Below are 27,803 nucleotides of genomic sequence, written 5' to 3' on the forward strand. Positions count from 1 at the left end.
CTTACCCTCTCCCCGCCTCCGGCCGCCGGCGCAGCAGTGGTGGCTAGTCATCTCCAAAAGGGGCCCTCCGACTCCTCGCGGGCCAGTCCGGCCCTTGGTCGTGGCGCCCTGGAGTACTCTCTCGGGTCCCTGAGCCGCGATCCCTTTTCCCCAGAGTTGTGAGCAACTTTCCCCGGTCTCTGGCGCTACTGTGGCTTGGGGACCTTTGCCGCTGCAGGTTGCTGAACTCCGGGCCCCACACCTCGGCTTCGCGCTTCTTAGGTCCACTCCCTTTTCTGGTGCACCCTGGGGGTCCCCGACCTCGGCTTTAAGGGCGAGATGCCTCTAGGACACATCATGAGGCTGGATCTGGAGAAAATCGCCCTGGAGTACATAGTGCCCTGTCTACACGAGGTCGGCTTCTGCTACCTGGACAACTTCCTGGGCGAGGTGGTGGGAGACTGCGTCCTGGAGCGTGTCAAGCAGCTGCACTACAACGGGGCCCTGCGGGACGGCCAGCTGGCCGGGCCGCGCGCCGGAGTCTCCAAGCGGCACCTGCGGGGCGACCAGATCACGTGGATCGGGGGCAATGAGGAGGGCTGCGAGGCCATCAGCTTCCTCCTGTCCCTAATCGACAGGCTGGTCCTGTACTGCGGGAGCCGGCTAGGCAAATACTACGTCAAGGAAAGGTCCAAGGTAGGACGCGCTCGGGCGCCCCACCGCAGCTGCCGCGGGAATCGGAGGCATTCCGAATCTGTTGTACTTGGCCCTCGCTGGGCTGCAGCGAACTTTGGTTTTTAATCAAAAAGTCATCCTGATTTGTCCTCTTATATCCTTTCTTATCTCCCTCTCCCGCCCCAGATCCTCTGAGCGAAAGTCCATGTTAAGTCAAGGGACTCAGGTGTATCATTATGATGACCTCTGTTGACTTTGAAATAATTGTTCTGGTGGGTGATACAAACAGAACAACTGTGGCTGTTGGTCCGATTTTTTTTTTTTTTTTTTTTATTGTGGGTTGTTCAAAACATTACAAATTTCTTGACATATCATATTCCACACTTTGATTCAAGTGGGTTATGAACTCCCCCCCTCACCCCATACATGTTGGTCCGATTTTAAGACATGAAGATTCTCAAAGATCCAAATGAGCGAAAGCATATTAGAGACACACATGTACTCATAATCTTAAATGCCTACTTAAGTAGCCACTTAATCCTTTGGTTGTGGTCAGAAGGGATTCCTACAACAGCACTCCGAATTCTGGAGTCACTTGCGATTTTGCCTTGTGGCAGTTGGGTTTGTGGAATTTGGCAGGGGTGAGAAGGAAGAGTCTGACATGTCAAAGGCTAAAACTCCTCTTCCCTCTCAGTGCTGCCCTTGACCTCTCGAACCCAGGATACTGTTAGACCATCTACCTGACTGAAAATTCACTCCTACTGCTGGGCTCCACACCATCACCTTCCTTTTTCTATCAATTAATTGCAAAATCCACTCAAAACAACCAGCTAAGTGCTCTTGAGAATGGTCAAGTGTCTCAGGGTAGAAAGCATATTTTTGTACACATAGTGGGAAATGATTGCTTGGGTGGTAATTTATCTTGGAAACATTTACAGTAGATTGACAAAAATTGGCAACATGTAGGTATCATGATGTTGGTGCATGTACTTTACTTTGGGATAGTCTTGCTGTTCAGTCTTTCTTCCTTCAAATGACAGTCCAGCCAGTTTTCCAGTGGCAGTTCTTTCATGCTCTCCTATGATGGTCTGGTCAAGGAGCGCTCAGAATGATGGAAAACTTGTCCTTAAGCACAGTGAGGCAGAGAGCATACTAGCATGTGAGGAAAAATGAACACTCACCTTTGTACCATCCTTTGACAATAAATGTAATATTTCTCAATTTAAGGTTTATCCTGTGATAAACTATTATCTCATTTTCCCCACAAGCTGAGAGGAGCACTCTTAATGAGACTGAAAATATGAAGTGGGTTGAGATGGGTGAGTGGGATGGGCAGCCATGGATTGCTATCTATCTTTCTAACCAGGAGGACAAGGATCTGCAAGCATAGTAGTAAATGGACACAGAGTAAATCTTAGAAGAAAATGTTGCTTTCGAAATTTTACTTTGATTTGGGAAAAGTTCAGAATTGAACTCTGTTGAAGTTTTTTTTTTTTTTTTTTTTACTTCCATGGGTTTGTGGTGTTGGATTAGAAAGTCATTTGTCTTTTGATCAGTTTTGTTTTGCACTGAATGACCTTGCTGTTCTCCAGGGGTTGGAGAGGGGGAGGGGAGGGGGGAAAAAGGGAGAGGGGGAGGGAAAGCCTTAGTGTGGTGGAGGTGCTTATTGCTTCAACCTGGAAGAGCAAATGGCTTATCATTTTTTTTTTTTTTTTGAAAGTTTCTTCTAAACTCAGGTGTTAGGAATTCCACCCCTCTCCACCCCAGCATTCTAGGAACACAGTTTTGCTCTGAAGGAAGTCAACTAGTAGAATGATGATGTCACTAACATTTGAAAATTAAATATTTTTATCTAGTTTTGTCTTAATTGATGAGGATAGGGTTTCAGGCGAGAAGTTAACTCAAATGAAATGAAAATGCTGTGTAAGTCAGGGTAAGGAAAAAAATCTCTAGATATGATTCTTCAGTCATGGGTTATCTTCTGGGTGGATAAATAACTTTTCAGTTGACCCAGTCAGAAGGTGACTGTGAGATAGAGAAAACTCATCTTGTCTGCTGAAAAGACATCTGCCCACACCCAGATTCCAGCTTTACTTTGGCTATTTTGGCACAAAGCTCTTCATTCCTGTCTTTAGAAAAATCACCTCTAGGTTGGAGTAATCCCTGGTCAATTAGAACCAAGACACAAACCAAGCTTGAGCAATTAGTATTTTTTTTTTTTTTAAAGTTTGGTTTGCTTGTCTAAAGAAGTCTGTGACCTTGGGTCTTGTATTCAAAGTTCATTATTAAAGCATTGGAGAAACACCCATTCTGTATGCTATATGTTAGTTTCACCTTAATGTAACCTTTTTTCTTTTTTACTGGCTTTTCTCCTTCAGTGGAGTCCTTTGTTTGGGCTGCTTCCCAGAGTAGTGATGTACATAGACCCAATTTCCTGCTGTATCCTTTAAACAGGTTTTCAGTAAAAAGTAATTTTCAAAAGACAGAATTTGTACATAATATTTTAAACTTATTTGTAGCATTCTATTAAACTTTTCAAACAGACAAATGTAGAGGCTAATATGAGTTCCCTTTACCCAGTTTCAACAATTGTCAATATATACATGTAGTTTAGACCAACTGTTTTTTAAGTACTTTAGATTTCTTGGGGTTATACTTAGGAATGCATACATCCTAATGAACTTAATTTTTTTTTTTTTTTTGCTGGACTCTTATTAAAGGTCATTGAATAATGTAATGTATATCTTTTTTTTGATGTATGAATTGAATTCAGTGGCACTCTACCACTGAACCACATCTGCAGTCCCTTTTTTAAAAAATATTTAATTTTTAGTTGTATTTGGACACAGTACCTTTATTTATTTATTTTTATGTGGTGCTGAGGATTGAACCCAGAGCCTCACACGTGCTAGGCAAGTGCTCTACCACTGAGCCACAACCCCGGCCCTGTAATGTATATCTTAATGAATACATAGCAAAGGCAATAGAAATAAACAAGAATATATACTGGACCTAAAACTGAAATAATGAAAGAATTACTTCCTGCCAAAAAATTACTATTGGTCAGAATTTATCTACTTAATCTTTATTGGAGGAAAAAAAACCCAGGGTGCTGAAGACCCACTCGGGGGAGTGGTTTTCTATAATGCACTGCAAAATGGCGCCCCCTAACTTCAAGTATGATCCTTGCTTTCATGCTAGCAAAGGATTTCTTATCGGTTAGTTACTCCCTCCTGGAGAGTTTAGACTATATCCAAGATAAATACTGGTTATAATTTGCTCTTTTTCTTTGGCTGCCTAAATCTTGTAAATGGCTGTTTTCCAGAGAACGTGTGATTTATAGAACCAAAAGTTCCCTCTGCTTGAAGCAGTTCAGTGTAGACTCACCAATTACTAACTAATAATAACAAAAAACTTTTATTGAGTAGTTTGTGCTGTCTGGTACCGTGTTAAGCACTATACAAATACTATCTTCAGAACCACAATCTTAAACAAATTGAGCGCTTAAATAATTTGCCCAGGGTTTCAAAGTGGTAAGAAGCAGTTTATGAAAGGGGATAGGGGATTAGGTTTCCAGTTACTAAACCTCGTGGCCTTAAGTAAGTTGCTTAGGTTTCACCAAGTGTAAAAATGGGGGAAGATAATATTTAAAGTTTTTTTTTTTTTTTTTTTAAGTCCTTGGGATAGAACCCAGAGCATGGTGCATGCTAGGCAAGTACTCTGCCACTGAGCTACGTCCTCTGCCCTTTTTTATTATATTTTAAGACAGGGTGTGACTGAGTTGCCTAGGCTGCCTCAAATTTGTGATCCTCCTGCCTCAGCCTCCTGAGTAGCTGGGCTTACAGGGGCTGACCCGCATGACTTGTTTACCAGAAAGCTTTTGAGAGGAAGAAACATTAAATAGATAATGTACATAAAATTCTTAGTAAAATTCTGATCTTCATCATTGTTAAAAGGCTTTAAGTGAAATGTGGGAGTCCAACCCAGATCCGTCTGACTCCAGAGTCTGTACTCTTAACCATTATCTTCTCCCACTTCTTACCCCTTCATGTATTCAGCAGGTGCTGAGGGAGTAATCACTTTGTGGGGTACTGTTTCAGAGCTGGGGGTACAACAGTGAGTATATTCATATATACCTTTGAATTTTAGGAACCTTTAGTGCACACTTGACTAATTCTTAAACTTTACGAAAAGACTAAACAGGAAAAAAAAAATATTGATGTCTGTCAGTTGAGTACATCTAAGAAGAAAGGGACTCCTGTGCTAGTATTTCTTATTATTTTTAGGAAAAGTATTAACAACATTGGATGTTGGGATTCCTAACCAAGGTGTCTCTGGACAGTGATGTTCTGAGGGTTGCATTGTGAACAGATGGACCAGTCTTTTTTCCTGGAACCAATCTAGAGGACTATTAAAGGACAAAAAGTTTATGAATAAAAGAAAAGGTATTACAAGGTGCCGTTGAACAATAACAGTTTTGGCCCACCCTTCTCATGTGATGTTAGGAATATCCTGGTTGTTAGAACTTATCCTGGTTGCAAGCTACTTTAAGCAAACATGGGCTAGGATGTCTCTCAGGATCCAAGTGCAGGAAAGGCAATCAGTGTTCTCAGAAGACTGGAGCCATGAACTAGAAAGTCCTTCAGATTCAGGCCATCTGGTGTGTTAGTTCTTTTGAGTTTTTCGGCCTCCATTCTTGCTTCTCTGCTTGTGCACCTTATTTCTTCCCCTCTCTCCTTCTAATCAGATGGCTGCCCTATGATAGCCAGTGCAGCCTTCAGTTCCAGGTGAATGGAGGCTTGATTAACATTACAGAATTCATATTTTCATTGCCTTGGAGAGAGTCTGACTGTCCCACTTTGGCTCATGGGACCTATCAGCCTTGGTTGGGGTGGTGGGAGGCACATAAAATCAGTCATATGTCACAAAAATAGGGTTGCCAGAGTCTATGAGAGGTGTAGTTCTCAGAGCACAGAATTTGTGGTCTGAACACCATAGCCATATTTCTGCAACTAAAATCTTAAAAGTCTGTGAGTAAGGTATTTTAGGGACTGAGGCACTGTTTGAACCTCTGAACATTTTTTTTTATAAGGATTCCTATAAAAGGTAACTTATCTCTTGAAGGAAGGAAGTTAATCCAAGGAAATAATTTATGGAATACAGTTCCAGTGACAGGGAAGCAAGGCATTTTGCTGGATGAGTTTTCATGGTGTTCTTCTTCTATTTTATTGAATGACACTTGGAACAAAGAAGGGAGAGTGGTGAGTGTGTGTGTGGGTGTGGGTGTGTTTGTGTGTGTGTTTAATTTACATTCCTTTTGCTCAATTTTGGGCCACTGGCCACTTAATCACACCCTTATCTGCTTGCAGTGAAGCCCGAAATTAGGGGTTATCAATTTAATTTGCAAACCATTAAATTGCCTTGAACTGTGGTAGATGTGCACTTGGATGGGGGAAGTAAGGAGGGAAATGACTCTAAAGCCACCTGAAGAAGTGAGCTGAGAGCTAAGTATGGTACAATAGTTGTCACCAACTTTTTTTTCTTGCTGGCTTTTTTTTTTTCTTTCTTTCTTGCCCCCGCCCCCCCAATGAAAAAGTCCACCTCTGGGCTCATTAGTCATTTTTTCTCTTTGGGCTTTATATAATTTCTCTATTGTTTAAAACTAAATGATCAGTATAAGTAACCAGGACTTTAATAGTAAGGGCTGTTAGAGTCAGAGAGGCATCAGAAATCACATCCACCCAATCTCTCAGTCATTCATCAGTTGTTTTTATATTTAGAGAGAAAATACCCCGAGCAGGTCTTGAGAAGGGCCTGGGGTAGGTGTTGGGCCTGAGAACAGGTGCTTCACGGAGAAGAGCCTTCACTAGCTCGTGCTGTTCCATGTGTCAGCTGCATTAGCATTTTATGTGAGAATTTTGAATAGAATTTTGACTAAATATTTAAAAATACCCTTTGGTGGAAATTATATAGCCTACTTTTGTATTCAGTTTTTGGGTATTGGGAATTATTTCACTTTCTGACCATATTCAAGCAAAACTTTTCCAGACTCTGATTCCAGACTCTGACTGGAAAACTTCTAATTGTATAAATAGCAAACAGCCTTGCATTTATGATCCCTCCTGAGACCTACCATGTGTGGAAGACACCTCTGAAGAGGCCAGAAAGTGGACATGGGGAAGTTCCATACCACCCACCCCATGAGGAGCAGAGCTCCTGTGAGAAGCATCTCCAAACATCCGTGTCATGTGTACTTCAGGATAAAGCGCAGAGGCTTCTCACCTGTGGGTTATGTTTGTTCCGTCTGGCAAGGCCTCTGTTTTTGGTTCAACTTTGTGGCCCTGGGTAAATAAATGACATTTTAACCTGTGCCCATTGAAGACCAAGGAACACCTTACAGGTTGACACTATGAACAAGGCTATTAATTTTGTGTTAATTATTACAGCAACAGACTTGATAATTCTTTTGTAGCAGCACTTTGTAGCTGTTAGCTGATATTGTTCTAAGAAATGCACGTCACTTTTCTCTGGTGTTTGTCAAATGCACATGTTCTGACAGTAATGATAGTTCAGATGTATTCTGCTGGGCATCTGCCAGGGGTACCCAGCGGGTAGCTGAATCCAGAGGCATTGGAATTGTAAATACAACAGACAAATCATTTTGTGATGCCAGACTAAGGAATTCAGCTTTGGCAGATTGCCAGGAACCATTGATTTGGCTTAGATTCAGTGCTAGTGTCTGTTTGCCAAGCAAGATTAGTTAGCTTGGTTAATTATACATAGAATTTGTATCCCCTTTCTCTCAATTATTTCTAACTTAAACCACTATGACACTTACTTTAATTTTGCATCCTCTTTCGATATTGATTTGTGGATGACTTTCTGTTCTTGTTTTTAGTGAGCTGGTAGTGACTATATGTACATATTTTTCACTCCCTACCCCAACCCTACCTCAGCTAAATACCCATGGGTTGCTGTTGTATAATGCACTCTTTCAGATCTTGTATTGGATTTATTTGGTACCTACTTGCTATAAATGTCCCTTATGTTCAAAGCAGTGTCAATACATCCTTATAAGTCAGGACAAGTTTTTATTCTTTAGAAAGGTACTGTGATAACATTTCTTAAATTCTGGAGTGAATGTGTCTATCTCATATTAAAAATATATATATTTTTTCCTTTCAAAATGAGGCCAAAATACTGACTGTTGCTGGGCATGATGGCATTTGCCTATAATTCCAGCTACTTAGGAGGTTGTAGCAGGAGGATTTCAACTGCGAGGCCAGTCTAGGTAATTTAGCAGAAACCTATCCCAACAAACTAAAAAGAGCTGCGGATGTAGCTTGTTAGTAGAGTGTCCCTGGGTTTCATATCTAGTACTGTTAATAAAAATACCAAGTATTACCCATAAAAATAATCTCCAAACACAGAATCAAAGAAAATGATAGTAGTCTTGATTATTTGCCAGTGGGAAGAAGACAAAAATGGGAAACTGAATTCTAGGTGTCAGCGCCATCTATTTTTGGTTCTAATGGGGGACACTGAAGTTGTTTTGAAGTTTCCAGGATAATATTCTATTTAAGCATTGCTTGGAAATGTAGTAAAGACATGTTGCTTTAGACAGTTTGCACACCTTCAAGAGCTGGCTCTGTGCTGTCTAGACAGAGAGCAAAGAATTCTACCTGTCACCAGTGCCCCTCCCTCCATCCAGTTCATCCATCCAGACTATTCTGGGAACTATTAACCAGAAATCTCAGTCCCTCCCATGCAATCATGGTGAGTTGTTTTTGGCTAGCTATTTTTTCATCTTCATCACTTTGTGGGTTAATATGAATGACTGGAATGGCGCAGCAAAATGCTTTTAAAATACACAGTATTGAACGCTGTGGGAATATGTAGTATTATTAGTCAAAATCTGGCCTGTTGTGCTTTTTTCACTGATGTGTGTTTTAGGTTCATTATGAAACCTCAAGTTTTGTCTTTTTCTTTTCAACTAAAATTTCTCCTTCTTAGTAGAAAACCCCGAGGAAGAAAGTTTTTAAAAGAGATTGGCTTTAACCATAAATCACCTGCCTTTGGGTCTCATTCTCTCTGTAATCCATCTTCTGTGGTTCTGCGAGAGTGTAGTAGTCCGGACCCATCTCTAATCACGCAGTCTCCATTCTTAAAAACAAAACACAAACCAACCATGCTCCTTCCCCATTGTCTGCCTGCAACACTGTAAACTTCTTGGTGACACACTGAAAGTTTTCCACGTCTGACCGCATCTGACCTTTCTACATTTAATCTCTCCTGCTGACTGCCTTCCTTCCCTCCCGGTTCCTGAAATGCTAGAAAATGATTTGCTAGGTATGGTAAGTTCTAGTGCCCATCTGATGAAGTTTTTATGTTCCCTAGAACTCTGTGGTGGCTCAGTCTAGGCTACCCTAGCACATTTCTTTCTTTGCCTGTTTTACTTTATGCCTCACAGATTTAGAAGTTCCTTGAATGCAGAGACTGTTGCATTTTGCATATACTTTTACTGCCTAGCATAGTCCCTTAAAATTCATAGGTGCTTAGCTGGGCACTGTGGCCCATGCCTGTCATCTCATGGACTCAGATTGTGAGGCAGGAGGATCGCTGAATGGAGGCCAGCCTCAGCAATTTAGTGAGACCCTGTCTCAAAAACTAAAAAGGGCTGGGAATGTAGCTCAGTGGTAAAGCACTCTGGATTCAATCTCCACTACCAAAAACAAAGACAAAACCCAACCCTAAAGATGCTTGTTGGATGCCAGAGCATTAAAAAAAAAAAAGCCATAAAATGTTAAAGTAATGAGTTTGCAGAATGGTCTCTAATGGGATGCCGAGTGTTTATATATCATCCCGAAGGAGGACCTTAGCTTTGTAAATTTTTTCTTCAGTTCTGAAATTATGTGGTCTACCCTAGAAAGTACCAGAGTCACATCGGGATTCTGGCAGCTCCTACATAGTTCATATATAAAGCAGCTCCTCTATAAGTCTGACTCAAAGAAGCAAGAAAAGCCCAGGACCATGAGGCTTAGAGCCCCCAGGTTCTGATCCTGGCTCAGCCCCTGGCAAGGAACATCTCAGGACCTCGATTTCCACTTCTTTTTGGATGATTTAATTATTTATTTTCTGTTTTAATTTAACTTTGGTCAATACTTATGACTAGGCATGAGAATGGACATTATATTTTATCTCATCTTACTGTGATCTTGAGCAAGTCGGTTCTCTGAGCCCCCTTTCTCCATCTACAGCATAAACACAATATGGTTTCTATTTCCAGGATTCTAAGGAATTAAATGAAAATTGAGACTAGATTTCCATCTGTGCTTTCGGTGCCTCATATTTGATTCCTGGAGAGAGTAAAATGCATACCTACAGTCAGACCCCAGAACTGACAAGACAGCAATCCCCAGAGGCATAGCCCAACACCAAACAGTGATGCTAGAAAGTGACAATTGGAGGTGCTGAGGTTGTGGCTCAGTGGTGGCGCACTGTCTGATATGTGTGAGGCACTGGGTTCGATCCTCAGCACCACATAAAAATAAATGAGTGAATAAGATTAAAAAAAAAAAAAAGTGGCAATTAGAATGTTTCCTGCCAGCTTTAGGAATGACCCTGAAAAGCTTCTGCCAGAAACTGCCCTACAAATTTCTCTCACTTCCTGCTCTACCCGCCTGCTTTCAGTTCTTCAAATTAATTAGTACCGGTAATTTTTTTTTTTTAAGCCTTTTATCATTTAGGGTGAGGCATCACACAACCACTCTTGGTTTTGGCACAGAATAGTTGTGGTTCTCAGAGGCCAGACCAGCAGCATCACTATTAGCAGGGAACATGCTGTACATGCAAATTCTTGGGCTTCTTCCCAAATCTAAATCAGAGCTGCACCAATTCTTCAGGTGGTTCTCATACATGCTAAAGTTTGAGAACCACTGAGTAGGAGTTCATGCTTTAAGAGGAGCTAAATAGGGATGGTGATATATTTCCCTATATTTTTCTGTTAGCAAGAAAATCAGAGTTCAGTTGAACAGCTCCAAAACTTACTCACTGCTAAAACTTAAACTAAAAATTCCCCTTGTTTTTTATTTGGGACATTTTTTCAAAAAAAAAATCTCTCCATGTGTTAAACATACATATACATTATGTTTCTATTATTTGTACCAGAAAACTTAATTTTCCAGGACTATAATTGGAGTAAAAAATTTGGAACTGTTTCCCTCCTGTTGTGGTGAGTGGAGTGGAAAAAAAAAAATCTTTGTGAATGACTGCAAGTTATCGCTCCTTTTCATGCATGAATCCAACAGTCTTGCAAGGGGTGTGAGCTGAAGACCCCAGGAAGAATGAGAAGGAATCACAGTGACTTCCGAGGATCCCAAATGGGAAGTAGTGCCTTGTGAGCAGGTGATTCTCTAAATCATGAGCATCTATTATGTGCTAACTTGAAACATCATTCAGGAGCCTGAAGTGTTCTCTGGCCCTCCAGGGCAAGATGGCTATCCTTAGGAGGCTAGAGAAGGATGAGCTGTGGGGGTCTGGGGGGAAACTTGACAAACAAATTGAATTCAGCTTGATTGGAGTCAAAGGTATGATTAGGTAGGAGTGGTTAAATGGCTGCCATTTGTCTTTTTCTATTCGGGCACGAAGGGCTTTGATTTTCCACTTACGGGGTTGAGCCTGTGTTTGGTGAGTCGGGAATTATTTGAGAACCTTTACTTATTTTGAAGTTGAAAGAAGGTAATATCATTCCTGTTCCCTCTGGAAATAATAACTCCTGTTTTTGAATAAGACTTTCCCCCTGATATTTCAGAAACAGTGTTTAGTGATGGAAAGACCGTGGGGTTTGGAATTCTGGCTCATCCACTTGGTTCCATAAGATCCAATAAATCACTCTTTTAGTTTCCAAATTTGTAAAATGGGGCTCATGGCCATCTTTGAGGAGCAGGGGAACATTTAACCATCCCCCCACCCCATGTTCATAGCCAGGCTTGCCTTTATTTCTAATCCCCCTTTCCATTCCCCCATAATAGATTTTAGACATTTCTTTCAAAAGTCTTCTACTTTCTACCCTTGTAACAGGCCTTCTGGATCTCAGCCCTCCTCTAAGCTAGTGAGTCTGTATCCAGTGAATTCTAATTAACGTGACTTTAGAAAGTTCTGTATCCCATGAATTCTAATTAGTGTGGTAGTAGTAGAGTTAAGATGTCTCCTAAATCAGCACTGTGGCTGAACAGGGAAAAATTGGGGATTCCTTTACGAGGTGCTGCTCTTTTTCTTTCCAGGGGAAATATGCTTTTGTATTTCCTTTTAGAATTATTTTGCATTGGCCATTTATCATCTTGAGTTTGAAACAAGTCTGAAAGCCTTGGTTGGTGTTGACCTGATCTAATGAAGGAAGGACCTAGAGAAGGGCTGACTTCCCCTTGCAGGACCTCAGGGAGGGAAGAACAGCTCAGCCTGTGGACTGGCCTTGGGTTTAAGATGGAGGCTGTTGACCTACTGTACATGAAGCGGGCGGAGCCTAGCAGAGGCTGTGGAGTTTTTACGGTGGGATTGAGCTTGGCCCTGCAGTGGGAATAAGTTGGACAGACAAGAAGTTGGACACTAGTGCTTTTCTGCAGGATTCAGGGTCAATTTCCTTTGCCTCTGGCTCTTGTTAAAATATCCCCCTTGGAGCTTTTAGTTCATAGCTTCAATTTCAGGTCCACTCAGTTTTTTCATATTTTTGTGGTTTTTTGTGTTTTTTTTTGCATTTTATGATTTTCTATCACTATGGAAAGGGTGAATCAAATAAAGTAGGCTCTTTATATCTTCAGATTCGACCAACTGTGGATTGAAAGTATGTTTTAAAAATTGGCTCTGTATTGAACGTGGATACACTTTTTCACAGTTATGTAATATAAAAAGTATTTGCAAGGCATTTGCATTGTATTAGGTATTATAAATAATCTAGAGATAATTTAAAGTATAGGGAAGAGTGTAAGTAGGTTATATGCAAATACTTTGTTGTTTTGTATAAAGATTTTGAGTATCCATGGATTTTGATATCTGAGCAAGGGGTGGTGGTGGGGGTATCCAGGAACCAACTCCAGGTGAAGACTAAGGGATAACTGTACTTCAAGTATAAGTGGAGATCCTAGTTCCCTCAAAAAATAGAAAAATAGGATAGGAATAAATAGGCTAATGTTAGATGCTACAAAACTGTTGGTAAAGCATGGCCTGATGACTTATGCCTCACACTCCTCTGCCAGACCATTTGGGTTTGAAAAGTCATGTTATCCAGCCTCCTGTGCCTCCCTTTCTTCATCTGTAAAGTGGAGAAAATGTTCCCACCTTGTGAGGTTGTTATGGATTGAATGAGGTAGTATTTTATGAAGCACACAAAACAATGTCAGGCACTCAGTAAGCACAGTATAAGTGTTTGTTGAGCAAATAAGAATGGTTGCTGTTTGATGAGTTTTGAGTCTCTGCTTGACTTGCTATGTACTATTTCTTTCATTCAGCAGATACATTTTTCCCAGTGCTGAAATGCAAATATAGGTTTCTTCTGTCTAAACAATATGCTTCAAGACAGTTTTCATGACATGTTTTGATTGGTAACCATGCTTTTAGATATTATCCACTAGTAAAGTGTTGTCTTACTAGTTGTATTTAAGTTATCGTAGATTCCTTCAACTATTTTAGAAGTAATTTCAGATGAGAAATGTAAAGAGATCCACACTTAATCCTTTGACAATTCTGCAGTCACAGCATTCCTTTTCTCTATTATGCTCAAAGTCTCTATAGATCTACAGGTGAAGTTGTATTTTTCTGATAAGCCTGTTTTCTCACATCAAAAGAAGTTAAATGTTGTTGAGTCCCTATCCCCACATTGCCTTAAGGATTACTTATGAATTTGCTTTTCTATATAATGATAACTTCTAGATCTGTTCGATAACTTCCAGGGTTAATGACTTCCACTGAGGCCTTGGGAGCAGTGTGACTCAGGGAACATGGCCGCTGCTCACCTTTCCCTGAACCAGGCAATTAGAGAGGGATGTGTGCCACCAGGCTACACGGGTTCTCAGGAAGTGGCAGCTGTTAATATTTGGTGAAAGGCATCAGAAAGGACATGGTTAAATGCCTGTCTTATTTAACGTCGTCAACCCTGGCTTTGACTGACTTTCGCTGATTTTGTAATTGTGAGGAAGTCCCTGTTGAAAACATTTCTCTGGTGACTGGGGTAGTGATGGGGGAGGAGGGGGAGGGCTCCCCAGTGTCCGTTCCCTCCTCAGGCTGCCTGGCGGTGTGCTCGGGTGTGGGCTGGCTGCCACCCTCACGAAGCGCACGTAGCCCTGTCACTCAGTCGTCACCCAGCTGGCTTAGAGCCAGGCCTCCACGGGAAGGGCGGCTTTCCCAAACCCAAAGAGCCTGTATTGATATGTCGATGTTGCCTGGCCTGTTTACTGTGCCTAATTGCAGAGCTCTGGCTGAATCCCCTCCAAGGAGAGGAATTAATTGAGAAAGGAATGACAATAGTCTCTTAAATTCCTGGTCTCAGAGTTTTAGAGGCTGCTTGGGGGAGGGTGATTTAATCAGAAGTTTATGCATGAAGTGTAGGATTCTCTGGAAAGGAATCTTGACCTAGTACAGATAGACTTTACAGGCCTGGGAATACTCTGCAGTTTTGTGCAGATTGTGTGTGTGTGTGTGTGTGTGTGTGTGTGTGTTGGGAGGGTTCAGGTGGAGGGATATGTATATTTCCTGCAGGTGGGAGCAATTCCGCTGAGGTAGATTTATATTGTCACTGACTCAACACAACTAAATTGAAGACTTCAGAATCTCAAGAGTTGTTGATGCTTATTTGCATGATCCGGAAGTAAGGGCCAAGTTCATCTGAAGGCAGGTTTTAAAATGAAGATGGTAAATTCTCTGCCCTTCTAGTCACAGTACTCTTGCCTGACAAGGAAGAGCAGGCAGACCCACTTCACCAAAGTAACTAAGTGTCGGTTATGACTTCCTTTGCAGAAGTACAGAAATCCCCACATTATTACACAATTCAGGTGTAAGGGCATGGTGAGCACTGTTCTACACTGGGAGGTGAGGTTAATGTGTAGCAACATTCTGGGTTATAGATTCAGGGAATGGAGTTACTTGTAGTGTGGATTTTGGACAAATGAGGTGGAAGTAGTTTTTACTGTGGAAATAGAATGGTAGAAAACGTTTTCATGAATAATTTGGGGTTTATTGGAAGAACTGCTAACCTGACAGATTTGAGTGTCTGGCAGTCTTTCAAATTGTCTGGTGAGATGCTAAAACATTGGGAAAGGGAATGTGGTAGCTGGACGCAGCTCATGTTATTGACCACTCTAAAAGTATATTTTCTATTTTCCCCTTATTTTTTTCCTCCAATCTCTAACTAGAGGCCTTAGAAGGAAGGAAATAGCTAGATTCAATCTTAACAACATGGATAACAAGCAAGATGCTAAGATAGCAAATGACAGTTTGAGCAGTTTCCTATCTTTTTCTCTAAAGTCCTTACATTATCTACAACTCATTTCTCTTTCCCAGTCTCGGGATGAAATGTTTATGTATATGAATGAAAGTATAAAAATTCTAAAGCACTTTTTAATGCTTCATAAGGTAGTGCCGTTGGATCATCACATCGAGATCTGGCTCATATGTTCAACTTTGTATAATAGACAGGACCAGTTAGCAGCAAGTATGAACTTTGTGTTGGTGACATTTTCTTGAACCTTGGAGAAAGATTTGCACAGTTGCTATCATTTTGTAAAGAGCCTTGTGACCATGTATTATAGGAACTTATCTAAGTGACAACGGATCTCACAGGGTATCCTTGAAGATCACAAACCCTTGAACAAGGAAGGTGACAAAAGGCTAATGCAGCAATTCCAGTTAGTTTTTTTCATGCCCTCTGGAATTAATTTGCAAAGGATTTCTGGAATTCTCTTTGTCAAAGCCAAATGGAAAATAAGGTAATTTGACATTTGGCCTTAATTTGGCTTTAATTTTTTTTTAAGAACAAAACTTGCAAAGATCATGCCTCTTCATTTTTTTCCTACTCTGACCTTTCCTGTGGGATGCCTGCATATAGCAGTTTGGATACTTAAGGGTTTTGTATTTTTTGCTTTACTTTTTAAATGGGATAATTTCAATTTTAGAGCTGCTGCTAGCACATTCAGTGCCTCTGTTCCCCTCCCCCACCTTGATGAATTACCAGGGGACCCCCGAACCTCAGTAGGCATCTTTATGAATGAAGGACATAGGCCATGCAACCATGGGACTGCCCTGCCCGCTGTCCACATTCAATATGTGTGTTACAAGATCTGCTGAACACAAATCACCCAGAAAAATGTCCCCGGAAGTGTAGCCTTCAGCTCCTCTGCCCTCAGACTGAAAACATTGGCAAGTATGTCACCTAGCCTGCTGGCATCTGAATATAAATGAGACTCATGTCTGGCTAGAAAACTTCAGCTATTACTTTCTCCACTGTGATGAGTTGCTTGGCTGTTTTTTCCAGGCTAAAGAAGGTGCATGGTCTCTTTTATTCCCTCCACAACTCTTTCTTGTTTATTTTATTTTGAGAAAGGGTCTTGCTAAGTTGTCTAGGCTGGCCTTGAACTTGTGATTCTCTTCCTCATCCATCTGACTAGGATTATAGCCATGTGCTGCTGTGCCCCGTAAAGTTATGCTATTCTTGACAAACGTAAGACAATGGATTTTCATGTATTGCAAATTTTGTAAAGTGAGGCACTTGATGTTTTAATTTACTGAGTTAAATTTGCACGAAATGCCACTTTATTATAACTGGTTCAAAATCAATTCCTATTAGCAAATCTAACTCCAAATTTATGAGTAATGTAAAATACACTTGCACAAAAGTACATGGTATGATTTTTTGTTGTTGTTGCTTTTGTATTTTGTGGCGCTGGGGATTGTATAATTTATTAGAGAAGTACAAGTCTAACTGGAGGGTGGATGTTCCCTTTCCCACCCGTGGTCTGAAAAAATGATCATCATTGCTGAATAGACAGTAGAGGTTGCTGGTGCTAATTTTTCAGTGGTTTGTATATTATAGTTAAGCTGTGGTTAACTAACAGCATTCAGGAACATTCTGTTTCAGGAACATTTTCATTCAGTCTTGGAATGAAAAACCTAGACTTTTATTTTACAGCTTTATCTTTGAACTTGAACGAGATACAGTTTTATAAAGTCAGTTCACTAACAACAACTCACAATTATCACTGTTTTCTTTTCCACCAGTGTCATTTAGGGAGCAAATCTGATACTTGGACTTGGATGGTCATGATTCTATATATCTGTATAAATCTTTAAAGAATACATGCATACTTCCTGCTTGAACTTGGCTTCGTAGATGTCTAGAGCACATATCTCTGATCTGAAGCCGGCCTGGGAATACCTGGTACACTCCTCTTCTCATTTCCTGTTGCTACAGAGCTATGGAGAGGCCTCTGGGGATGGGGGCCTGACAGGTACACAGAGGGGCCAGAGGAATGAATGGTGATGCACAAGGGGACAAGTGAATTCATCAGCATTTCCAAGAATTAGAACAATCGGACTACACTGGATATGCTACTATAGGTGACACTATTGTGTTATTAACTGTCTCTAAGTTAAATAGTAATCCAGTCAGGAAGTTTTAGAAATGAAAGGTTTGTAATAAGACATCCTCCTGGTGGATGTCAATGTTAGTGCTTGCCATGTTGGTTACATAATCATTAAATTACTCCTGCTCCGTTCTTTTAACAATAAAGCATAAAAGCTTTTTTCTTCCATTATACAGTTTAGGTCCCTTTCCAGGATTGATGAGATTTAGATAGCAACTTAGTTGAGCTGCTTAGCTTCCGGAGTTTGTTACTGCCCCGTGCACAAATTGGCTCAGAAGCAAATGACTAGTTATTTATTAAGTGTGGTTTGCTTCTTAGCACATCCTTTGCCTGGTAGTTTTAGCCCCTGTCAGAGATCAGCAGATAGTTGGGAATGTGCCTGAGGTGAGACCCATCTCCTATGGCACTCATCCAAAAACTCACTGATACAATTGGCTAGTGTAGTTTCAACAGGCCCACTGAGGCTCACAATAATTTCCTTCCATTGTAACAAACATGATGCATGTGGCTTCTGGAACAAGGAGAGAGGGTGAATATTCGCTCTGGCCAGAAAAATGGTCCCTTTGTCTCCCTTAAGCAATCAGAATGTTTGCTTACGTTTAGGGGTTTTGTCCTAATAGTAAATTCTTTAGATTTGTGCTAGCTCTTTATCTATGTGTGTTTTATACGTGCAGCAATTAGTAGCGGATGTACTTTTATGCTCTCTTTTTTTTTTTTTTTTTTTTAATCTAAGCTGAGTTCTGAGGCAACTAAGCATTTCAGAATTCCCTGAAGAATCTTGCTTTTCCTGGGGCTGATGCATAGATCAAGTCTTAGCTCTTTTTGGACTTTGAAGACCATGTAACCCGAGTCCTTCTATTTTGTGGGGAGGAGCAGGGATACTGGGGGTTGACCCCAGGGGCACTTTACCACTAAGCTACACAGATCTTTTAATTTTTTATTTTGACATAGGATCTTGCTAAGTTGCTTAGGGCCTTGCTAAGTTGCTGAGATTGGTCTTGAACTAGTAATCATCTTACCCATGCCTCCTGTGGCTGGGATCACAGGCATGCACTATGTGTGCTCAGCTAAGCCCCTCTTTATAGGAAAGAAACTGAGCCTGGGATCACACAGTTAGTTGCAGAGTGCACTAGATGGCAGACATCCAGACCACTGACCTTTTCCTTAGAGTAGAGCTGTTTAAGAATATAAGATTATAGCATTGATGGAGTACTTTTTCTTTTCAGACAGACATAGTGGGGGAGGCTGAGATGATAGGGAATCTAGCCAGTAATTGTTTGTGGCCTAAGTGACTTTCATTATTGGCTCAGTTGTGGCTCTTATAATCCTAATAGTTGCTTCCAGGGATGGGTAATTCCCTACTCATTATGGATGACTTCATTTATCTCTTCCTCTCCAACTAGGCCTATCATTTCTGTCTGCTCCCAGTTCTCTTTCTCTAAGCCATCTTTTACTTGGAGGTACCATCATTTGTTAAATCTTTATTGCAGTCTTCTCAAAATCCCATCTTTGGAAAGATGTTAAGCTAACAGGCTAACTTCAGCTGTATGGATGACATGGCATTAACATTTTCAAGGTTCAAAGGCAAGATGGCTAGCTGCTTGAGGATATGAAGTGTGGGGGATATGGTTATTTAAGCTTTAAGATCATTGTAAAGCCAGATTACCATTCAGCCTGATTATTCTAGTACATAGTGTGTGAGATGCCTAGTTCCATGTTTCCTAGTTACTACTGGCAATGACCTGCATTGAAACTGATTCATTGAACTATTACTGCATCAGTTTGGTGCTCTTCCCAGCTGGTTGTTTTACCAATGAAGCAACCCCGCCATTTATCAGAGAATATTATGACCTGTTTCTCCACATATATGTTTGAAGGTGGGTTTTTTTTCTTTTAATTATTTGTTCTAATTAGTTACACATGACAGCAGAATGTGTTTCAACTCATTGTACATAAATGGAGCACAGCTTTTCATTTCTCTGGTTGTACATGATATAGTCACACCATTCATGCAATCATACATGTACATAGGGTAATAATGTCCATCTTATTCCATCGTCCTTCCCACTCCTCTACCCGCTCCCCTCCCCTCACTCCCCTCTGCTCAATCCAAAGTTCTTCCATTCTTCCTGAAAGTAGGTTTTTTAAAATGGCAGAAAGACCTATCAATCTAGGTAGAATGTGAGCATACTTTTTTGGGAAAGAGCCAAATTTGATTTATTCATCAAATTTTAAATAGGCATCATCTATGTGTCAGGCACTGTCCTAGGTGCTAAGAATACATCAGTGAACAGGAAAAAAAATTCTCTGCCCTCATTTTATATTACCAATTCACTAATCTCCTGCACATATTGAATCCCTATAAACATGTTTTAAAAATATAGTAGTGTCCTGTAAAGAAAAGAAAAGGCTTTTGTACTTTGCTCCCCTGCCCCCCACTTTCTGTTACAATTTTTTCATGGAACGATTAGAAGTTTTGTTACCCTCTGATAGTAACTCTCAAATAGTAATTTTCAGTAAGTTTTCTGGCATGGCTTTCTGCTTTATTCTCTATCTGATTTGATACAGGTAGCATTTAGACAAAGGAAGAGAACTTCAGATTATCACTCGATTTGATAATTATCAGTAGAAAGAAGAAAACCACTAAGAAGTGCATATTAAGATGTGTGTTGGGGACCCAGTGGCACATACCTGTAATCCCACTAAGGCAGGAGGATTGCAAATTCCAAGCCAGCCTTGGTAACTTAGTGATACCCTGTCTCAAAATAAAAAACAAAAAGGGGCTCTAGGTGTAGCTTAGTGACAGAATGCCCCTGGCTTCAATCCCTAGTACCACCCCTCAAATTTAAAAAATAAGATATGTGTAGCTTTTTCCCTGAAAGGGATCTCCCTGGGCTGCTTTTGCTAAGTTAGGACATAGCTTCCTCTTGACCCTTCTGCCTTCCTCTGGCCCAATGTTGTATTGAGTAAGCCTACCCTTTTCCTCCTCTGTGTTTGGATTTGTCTATTTGTAAATAAGACAGTACGATTCTGCCATTCAGCAATACTCAGTAACCAGGCCCGATCTCTAAGCTCCACATGTGTGATTCTGATCTTGTGGGTGGGTTGAGGATGGGAACCCAGAACCTGGATTTTCATTAAGGAATTTTACAGAAATGTGGGTCATCCTAATGATGAGGTAGATGGGTTATAAGTCTTTTAAAACATTCTCGGACTGTAAGGGTGTGGTTGGACCATCTTCCACTGGGTGTGACTTGCCTGTTAATCTTACATGCTGAAGATTAATATTTTGATCTTCTGTTTGTAATCTGAATTTATGTACTATACATGCAATTAAGAATCTAGTGACCACCCATAAATGTCATATATCACAGAAGGAGGCTTGTCTGTTTATCAGTAGGAGGGGAGGATTGCCCAGCTTTGTTAACCATGTCCTTGGAATTTCTCCCTAGGCAATGGTGGCTTGTTATCCAGGCAACGGAACAGGTTATGTTCGCCATGTGGACAACCCCAATGGTGATGGCCGCTGTATCACCTGCATCTACTATCTGAACAAGAATTGGGATGCGAAGGTACTTTGGAACAGTGGCAGTGCATGTGGGGTTATATGTCATAAAAGGTGCAGATAAGGTGGACTAAGAATTCAGAAAAAAGAGCATGTGACTTCCAAATAGGAGAAGAATTCATGTAACTCAGTGGGGAGTTTTGAGTTCCTAATTGCCCTATTGCCTCCTGATAAATCTTTTCTATTTCTCCTTTATGCTTTCCCTCCCCCCACCTATGGAATTAGTAGTATAGTTGATGACATAAAAATAATGGATATGAATTTAATTTTGTGGGGGCAATTATTGAAGTGTGGGGAGTAGTTGATGAAGGGAAGGTAATTTAATATGAGGATTATAAATCAGTTTTTTTCCATATAATTCAGAGCTGATATGTCTCTCAGAACAGAGTAAGATATACACTTTTCCCTTCCAGCAGCAACATTGAGAGAATTCCACAAAAATAGAACTGTAGGATCCCCAAGAGAGATTTCCCACACAATCCTCTTTTGCTGAGTGATACGTCTCATTTGGTGGCCGTTTGCCATGGCTTACTATGGTTTGTGAATGCCAAGGCTACGTGGCTTATTTTTGTATAAAAAAAAGAGAGAGAGAGATATGAAGTCTGGTTCCACACTTACACACACTCGTCTGGACTTTGTATGTTCTCTGAAAGTTAAGCATGATTTAGGAGTCTGGGAAGTCAGAGAATTTTTCAAGCTTATTTGGCTTTTGAACCTTCTGCATGTCCATTTCCTGTTCATTAGGGCAGACTCTGGCTATCATAAAGCAGTATATTTTATCTGAAAGTCAGAAAAATGAAACCTGGGAAACTAATGAATCAGTAAAGAGGCTTATTCTCCCTATTTTATTAACATGGTGGGAATATATCCATTAGCTCTCTTTCAGAACCTTCATGGGTGCTGCTATGGGTACAGTTATCAAGTCAATAACAGTAAATTGCAAAGTATGAGACCCTCAAATACTTGTGTCTCTGCTAGTGTCAGGTACTGTGCTGTGGAGGAACATTGATGTGGTAGGCCTGCATTATACCGAGAATGTGATTTTTCTAGTAGGATAGATTGGGTATACATCAGAAAAAAGAAAAAAGCAGTTTAAGAGTGATGTATGTCATAAAAGGTACAGGTACAGGTAGTCTGAGAGTACAGGGAAAAAAAGCATGTAACATTCAACTAATGAGGTCAGATAGGAGTGAGGCGCGCAGAGAAGAAAGCTATAAATTCTTATTGAAGGGGAAGTTACATGTGATGAATACCTTAGGAAGTTGTTAATATTAGATGTAACCAGATGATGTTGCTAGGGTTTTGGGTAGGTCAAAAACATATAGTGGCAATTCTATATAAGATCTAATAGTACCCTATTTTTTGTCCATGGGCTTTATGGTTGTGGAGGTTGGAAGGCTTAGTTATGAGGTACATAAGGTATCTCTAGCTAAGTTTGAAATAAAATTTAAGAAAGTAAAAATTAGGGGATAAAACACACTTGGAATGGAGGTTAGAAAGTGGCATTGTTGGAGTATTACTCTGCATTAAAAAATGACAAAATCATAGAATTTACAGGGAAATGGATGGCATTAGAGCAGATTATGCTAAGTGAAGCTAGCCAATCCCTAAAAAACAAATGCCAAATGTCTTCTTTGATATAAGGAGAGTAACTAAGAACAGAGTAGGGTCGAAGAGCAGGAGAAGAAGATTAACATTTAACAGGGATGAGAGGTGGGAGGGAAAGGGAGAGAGAAGGGAAANAAAAAGAAAGTGGCATTGTTTCCAGATGGGGCTAAAAATATTATTGTTGTTAAACTGTACATGTGGCCAGGAAATGATCTACCTTCTTATGGTCCTCAGCTACATGGTGGGATCCTGCGGATATTTCCAGAAGGGAAATCATTCATAGCTGATGTGGAGCCCATTTTTGACAGACTCCTGTTCTTCTGGTCAGATCGCAGGAACCCGCATGAAGTCCAGCCTTCCTATGCCACCAGGTAATAGCCAGGGCCCTGATTCCTCTTTGGGGGATTGTTGTACAAAGTCTAATTCCCAGTGAACTCTCTAAACTCATGTTCTGTGCATGTGAGGGATGGACCACACCCCAAAGCTGATAGGTAAACCTATTTGGAGTGATAAAAATTAAAGGAGAAACTTTGGATTCTGTAGTATACAAATCAAACTTTGGTTTGAAATAAATATTAACAAATTATTTTCTGTTAGGTGTGTGTACATAGGATTCTAGATTTCTCACTGGCTTTGTTTTATTTCCTTTTCTCCTCCCCTTTTAGAAACTTAAATGTTGCTGGTGTGGTGGCATATGCCTGTGATCCCAGTGATCTGGGAGGCTGAGACAGGAGGATCACAAGTTCAAGGCCAGCCTCAGCAATTTAGTGAGGTGCTAAGCAACTTAATGAGACCCTGTCTCAAAATAAAAAATAAAAAGGGCTGGGGATATAGCTCAGCAGCAAAACATACCCCTGAATTAAATTCTCAGTACCCCTTCCATATCAAATAAAGGCAGTTCTATGTGGTTACCTTAGATGACTTTACAAATTGCCAGTCACAAGCAGAGAAACTTAAAAGTAATTTGCTCTGACTTCTTTTCCTTTTTACCTTTTCTGTAGCATAAAATTGGCCTGTTGGACTAGCTATATCCATGTCTCAACAATTAGAGGTTTTAAAATCTTTTTTATTAGCATACAGATGTGAAGATTTTCAGCATAACTGAGCAACTTTGTATTGTTTAGTATTAATCTAGGAATTCCTGGTAAAAATCTTAATTCTGTCTCTCATTTGTCTTTGATTTATGGTTGAAGCTGAAGATCTGGCAGTATGGGAGTGATGTGAGTGTAGCCTGTGCTAAGAATAACAGATGAGGGCAGGGGCAGAGAGTTTGGGTAGAGTTTTTAGTTCTTATTAAGAACTAAACCTTAATAAGCCTAATTCAGAGAAAATCACGAATCCCCCTTCAGAAGTCACCCATCTGAGCTCCAGAGTTCCACATTCAATGCCAGCTTGGACTGAGCTCTAGATAAGCAGGTAATCACCTCTACCACAGAAGTCTACCTGTGGCTTGTTTTATGGGGTACATTAATTGGACCCTGTGTTATGTGGTAGAATTCTCTGGTTATTCCCAGTCCCATGGTGACTGACTTCACAGGGACATTAGCAAATGTGTATGAGAAGCCCTTGAAAACAAATCAAGTGTTATAGAAATTGCTGTGGTGAATAATAATTACAAAAGGAAACCTTTAAAAAACCCAAGCATGAAATAATGGCTTCTGTTACAATCTATCTCCGACAGGATAAGGCAAATTAATTGGAATGCAGTAGAAAGCTTGAGGGTATTGCTATTCAATTGAATCTCTGCCTCAATGTCCCAAACTAAAGAAAGAAAGCCAAGATTTTTTTTTGTCCTATCATTTAAATAAGTTATTCTTCAAAGCTTCACTCAATTGTTACCTTATTTTCTTTGTTCTCTCCCCACTAGCTTGAGTTTCCCAGTCTTTAGCAGAATGACTCATTTCCAGTCTTTTCCATATAGGTCACATTTCCTTGTTGTTACATATTTAATTCCCTGTCTTTTCTGCTAAGAGCCTGAGATTCGTGAGAAAGAAGATCTGTTGACAGGACCCCCAGCCCCCAATCCCATCACCTCATACTGGAGATTGAACCCAATAGTGCTTTACTGTATCCTCAGCCCTTAAGAATTTTATGCTGAAATGGAATCTCGTTATGTTGCTGAGACTGGCCTCAAATTTGCAATCTTCCTGCCTCAGCCTCCCAAGTAGCTGGGATTACAGGTGTGTGCCACCACACCAGGCATCCTTATGTGTTTCATTAAAGCATTTAAACAGAATTGAAACCAGAGAAATTAATTTTAAATTAAAATTGGGGTAGACTTCTCATAATAGGTAAACCTTTACATGTTGGTTTCATGAGTGACTTTAATGTGAGATTTACAGTAAGTTTGGTTTTTTTTGGAAGTAGTCTTTTCTTACACCTGCTTATCTTTTACAGATATGCTATGACTGTTTGGTACTTTGATGCTGAAGAAAGGGCAGAAGCCAAAAAGAAATTCAGGAATTTAACTAGTACGTGGTAGTACATGTTTGATAATGTCCTGTGACCTTTGATCAAGTCAATCCTTGAGTTTAATTTTATATATTTTGTAATATACTCTGTTTAATCTCAGTTGTGGTTTAGCTCCCTACATAATGACACCTTATTGGGTTTAATCCTGAAACATTGGATTTAGCACTCTTGGAAAAATCAGAAAAAACACAAAGGGCATTCCCTGAGATTGCCCACCAATTCTATGATGGCTTATAATCAATAGAAATAATTAACTTTTGTCAGTATTAACTAGTCATAGGTAATATTAAATTTGGTCCATGATTTTGATACATTACAAATAAAATATAATAGAACCCAGCTAAAATGGCTAATTTATTATGTTAGTGTGGCACTGTGACTCAATTTAAAAGCAGGATCCATGTAATATAAATTGAACATGACAACACCATTTCTGTCCCCTCCAACCAGTATTGTAAGGTAGCATTCCCCGAAATATGGTGCACTAAAACATTAATCCTAACACGTTGGTTTAAGAAAAGGTAAACTTCTGGCCCCCCAAATATGGTAAATGCTTACGTACTGTATTCCTCTCTTGAAGAGTGACAGTATTTATTGCATATTAAACAAAGACTCTTAAGAAGTCTTACAATAATGAAATGTATGTAATGTTGCCTAGCTTGTGACCCATTTGGACTATATACCCATCAAACTCCAAAGAAGACTGCCTTTTTTTTTTTTTTTTTTTTTTTGGCAAGACTCTATTAGGGCTTCATTTGCTTTATAAAAATGGGAAGTATTTACTGGAACTTTTTTGGTGACATTTGTGACATAAAATTCAACAGATTTGACATTCTACTTTTTTGTTCTCTTTTCTGTCCCCAACCCAGGGAAAACTGAATCTGCCCTTACTGAAGACTGACTGTGCTCTGAAATCTGCTGGCCTTGTTCATTTTAGTAATGGTTCCAGAATTCTCTTTTAAGAGTTGAGATCCAAAGATGACCTCTTCATTGACCATAAGTTCCCCTCTACTGCTTGCATCCCTCACATCCCTGTCTTGTATGTGGTACTTCATGTTTTCTTGCCAGGACTTCTTGGACTGTCTTCTCCAGATGAATTCATTTGCTAACTCCAGAAAGACCTGCAGACATCCTCGTTGGCCAGCAGTTTAACTGATAGATTTGGTGATACTGGCTATCAAAACTAGACCCTGGGAGCACAGAAATGAATTTTATTTGCACTTTATTTACATTTCCTGATTTGAAAGGAGGAGGTTTGCAAAGAAACCAATTTGTGACATACGCCACAGAGAGACATCACTGAAGCCTGAACAGAAGGAGATAGAAATTGGTGTCATCTGAACCATTTCCAGATGTTGTTAATCCAGAGCTGTTGGAGTTTCTGGAGAATTACTACAACCCAATGAAAAATGACCTCTAGAAAGGGCTGCTGTCATAGTGATCGATTTATAAGTGTCCCATGGTGCAGACACTCCTTTTTCCTTATCTTACAATTTGGACTTTATGCTTCTGTCCCATTTTGCTAAAAATAATGATTTTCTGATTGAAGAGTATATCACCATTCATTCTTTATTTTCCCTTCTACCTGGAGACACCACTTACCCAGAGGCCCAAACTAGACATTAATTGTTTTGGTTGTTTTGTTGGATTGGGAATTTGAATTTAAATCAGAGGACAAAAGTCTACTTGGTAGTTTAGGGTTAGCCTCTGAAAAGAGTGTGAAGAGAGCTAGATCTGTTGATAGACAGTGAACGTGTGTGCAGTGTGAACAGTTGTTTGAGAAGGAAGATGGAGTCGGAAATATGGGTGTTCTCTCTTTTTTTTTTCAGTGTTCCTTCCTTTTTAATGAGCCCACCCTTCTTTAACAAAATAAAAAAGGATAGGGTGTCATTGTCAAGAGGAAATGGAAATTTTAAAAAATCTCAAAGCTATTTGAGTTCTTTTACATTGTGTGTCCCTACTGGACTTTCTTTAGCCAACTTGACTCCTCAGATCCACTGTGGTTGGCAGTGCTTCAGGAACTCTGCGTTGAGCACCTATTTTATGAAAGTCACCCTTCCTAGTTTTCAATTCTACGTTTGAATTTTTAAAGGCCCATTAATTTCCTACTTGAAAATCTTGTAAACATTAAAGACTCAGAAACATTTTCTTTGGTTGGGCATGGATATCTAGTCTTTTCAAGAAATAAATTTTTTCCTTCTATGGTTTTGGAAGATTTCTACGTAAGACTTGTCATTCATTCTCACAACTGCTCTATTTTGTTTTATCGTAGTACTTATCACCTTCTAACTTACTATGTAATATACTTATTTATTACGTTCAATGTCTTGTATCCTTCCTCTAGAGTGTAAGCACAATGAAGACAGGGATTTTGTATGTTTTTAATCAATGCAATATATTTCCAGCACCTAAAATAGGGTCTGGTGCATAGTAAAGGCTCAGTAAATACTTGTTGAATAAACTCAGTCTCCTCTGTTAGTATTGTAATGGTTTGATTCATTTCTCCATCTTTTGCAGGAAGGGCTCACAAAAATTTTCACACACATCTTTCTGTCACTATTGACTTATAAATTTAGGTTAAGAGTTTTAGAATGCTTTTCCATAGTGTCATTTTCTATGTGTTTAATCTCCAAACCAGTCACTCATTGACCACTATGAATCCCAAAACTGCTCAAATAGCATTTCTTCCCTTTTGTATCTTGGGACTCTAGGAATAACAGAAGAATAGTTTCAGATGGGACAGAGTACATTCTGCCTTTGGACCAATTTTTTAAAAACTCATTAAGAGAGAAAGAATGGGCTGGACGTAGTGACACACACCTGTAATCCCAGCAACTCGGGAGCCTGCGGCAGGAGGATTGCAAGTTCGAGGCCAG

At 40.0% G+C, this 27,803-nt stretch overlaps 1 protein-coding gene across 1 annotated transcript; it reads left to right on the plus strand.

The window, feature by feature from the left end:
- Egln3 (egl-9 family hypoxia inducible factor 3) lies at nucleotides 1-27,405 on the plus strand. Its single transcript, XM_015491637.2, has 5 exons — nucleotides 1-675; nucleotides 20,735-20,854; nucleotides 22,690-22,826; nucleotides 24,853-24,926; nucleotides 25,797-27,405. The coding sequence occupies exons 1-5, from the start codon at nucleotides 319-321 to the stop codon at nucleotides 25,826-25,828; spliced, it is 720 nt and encodes a 239-aa protein (XP_015347123.1). The 5' UTR covers nucleotides 1-318; the 3' UTR covers nucleotides 25,829-27,405.
- Nucleotides 27,406-27,803: the final 398 nt, after the last annotated feature.

Source organism: Marmota marmota, unplaced genomic scaffold (genome assembly GCF_001458135.2).
Source record: "Marmota marmota marmota unplaced genomic scaffold, marMar, whole genome shotgun sequence".
NCBI classification, from domain to species: Eukaryota; Metazoa; Chordata; class Mammalia; order Rodentia; family Sciuridae; genus Marmota; species Marmota marmota.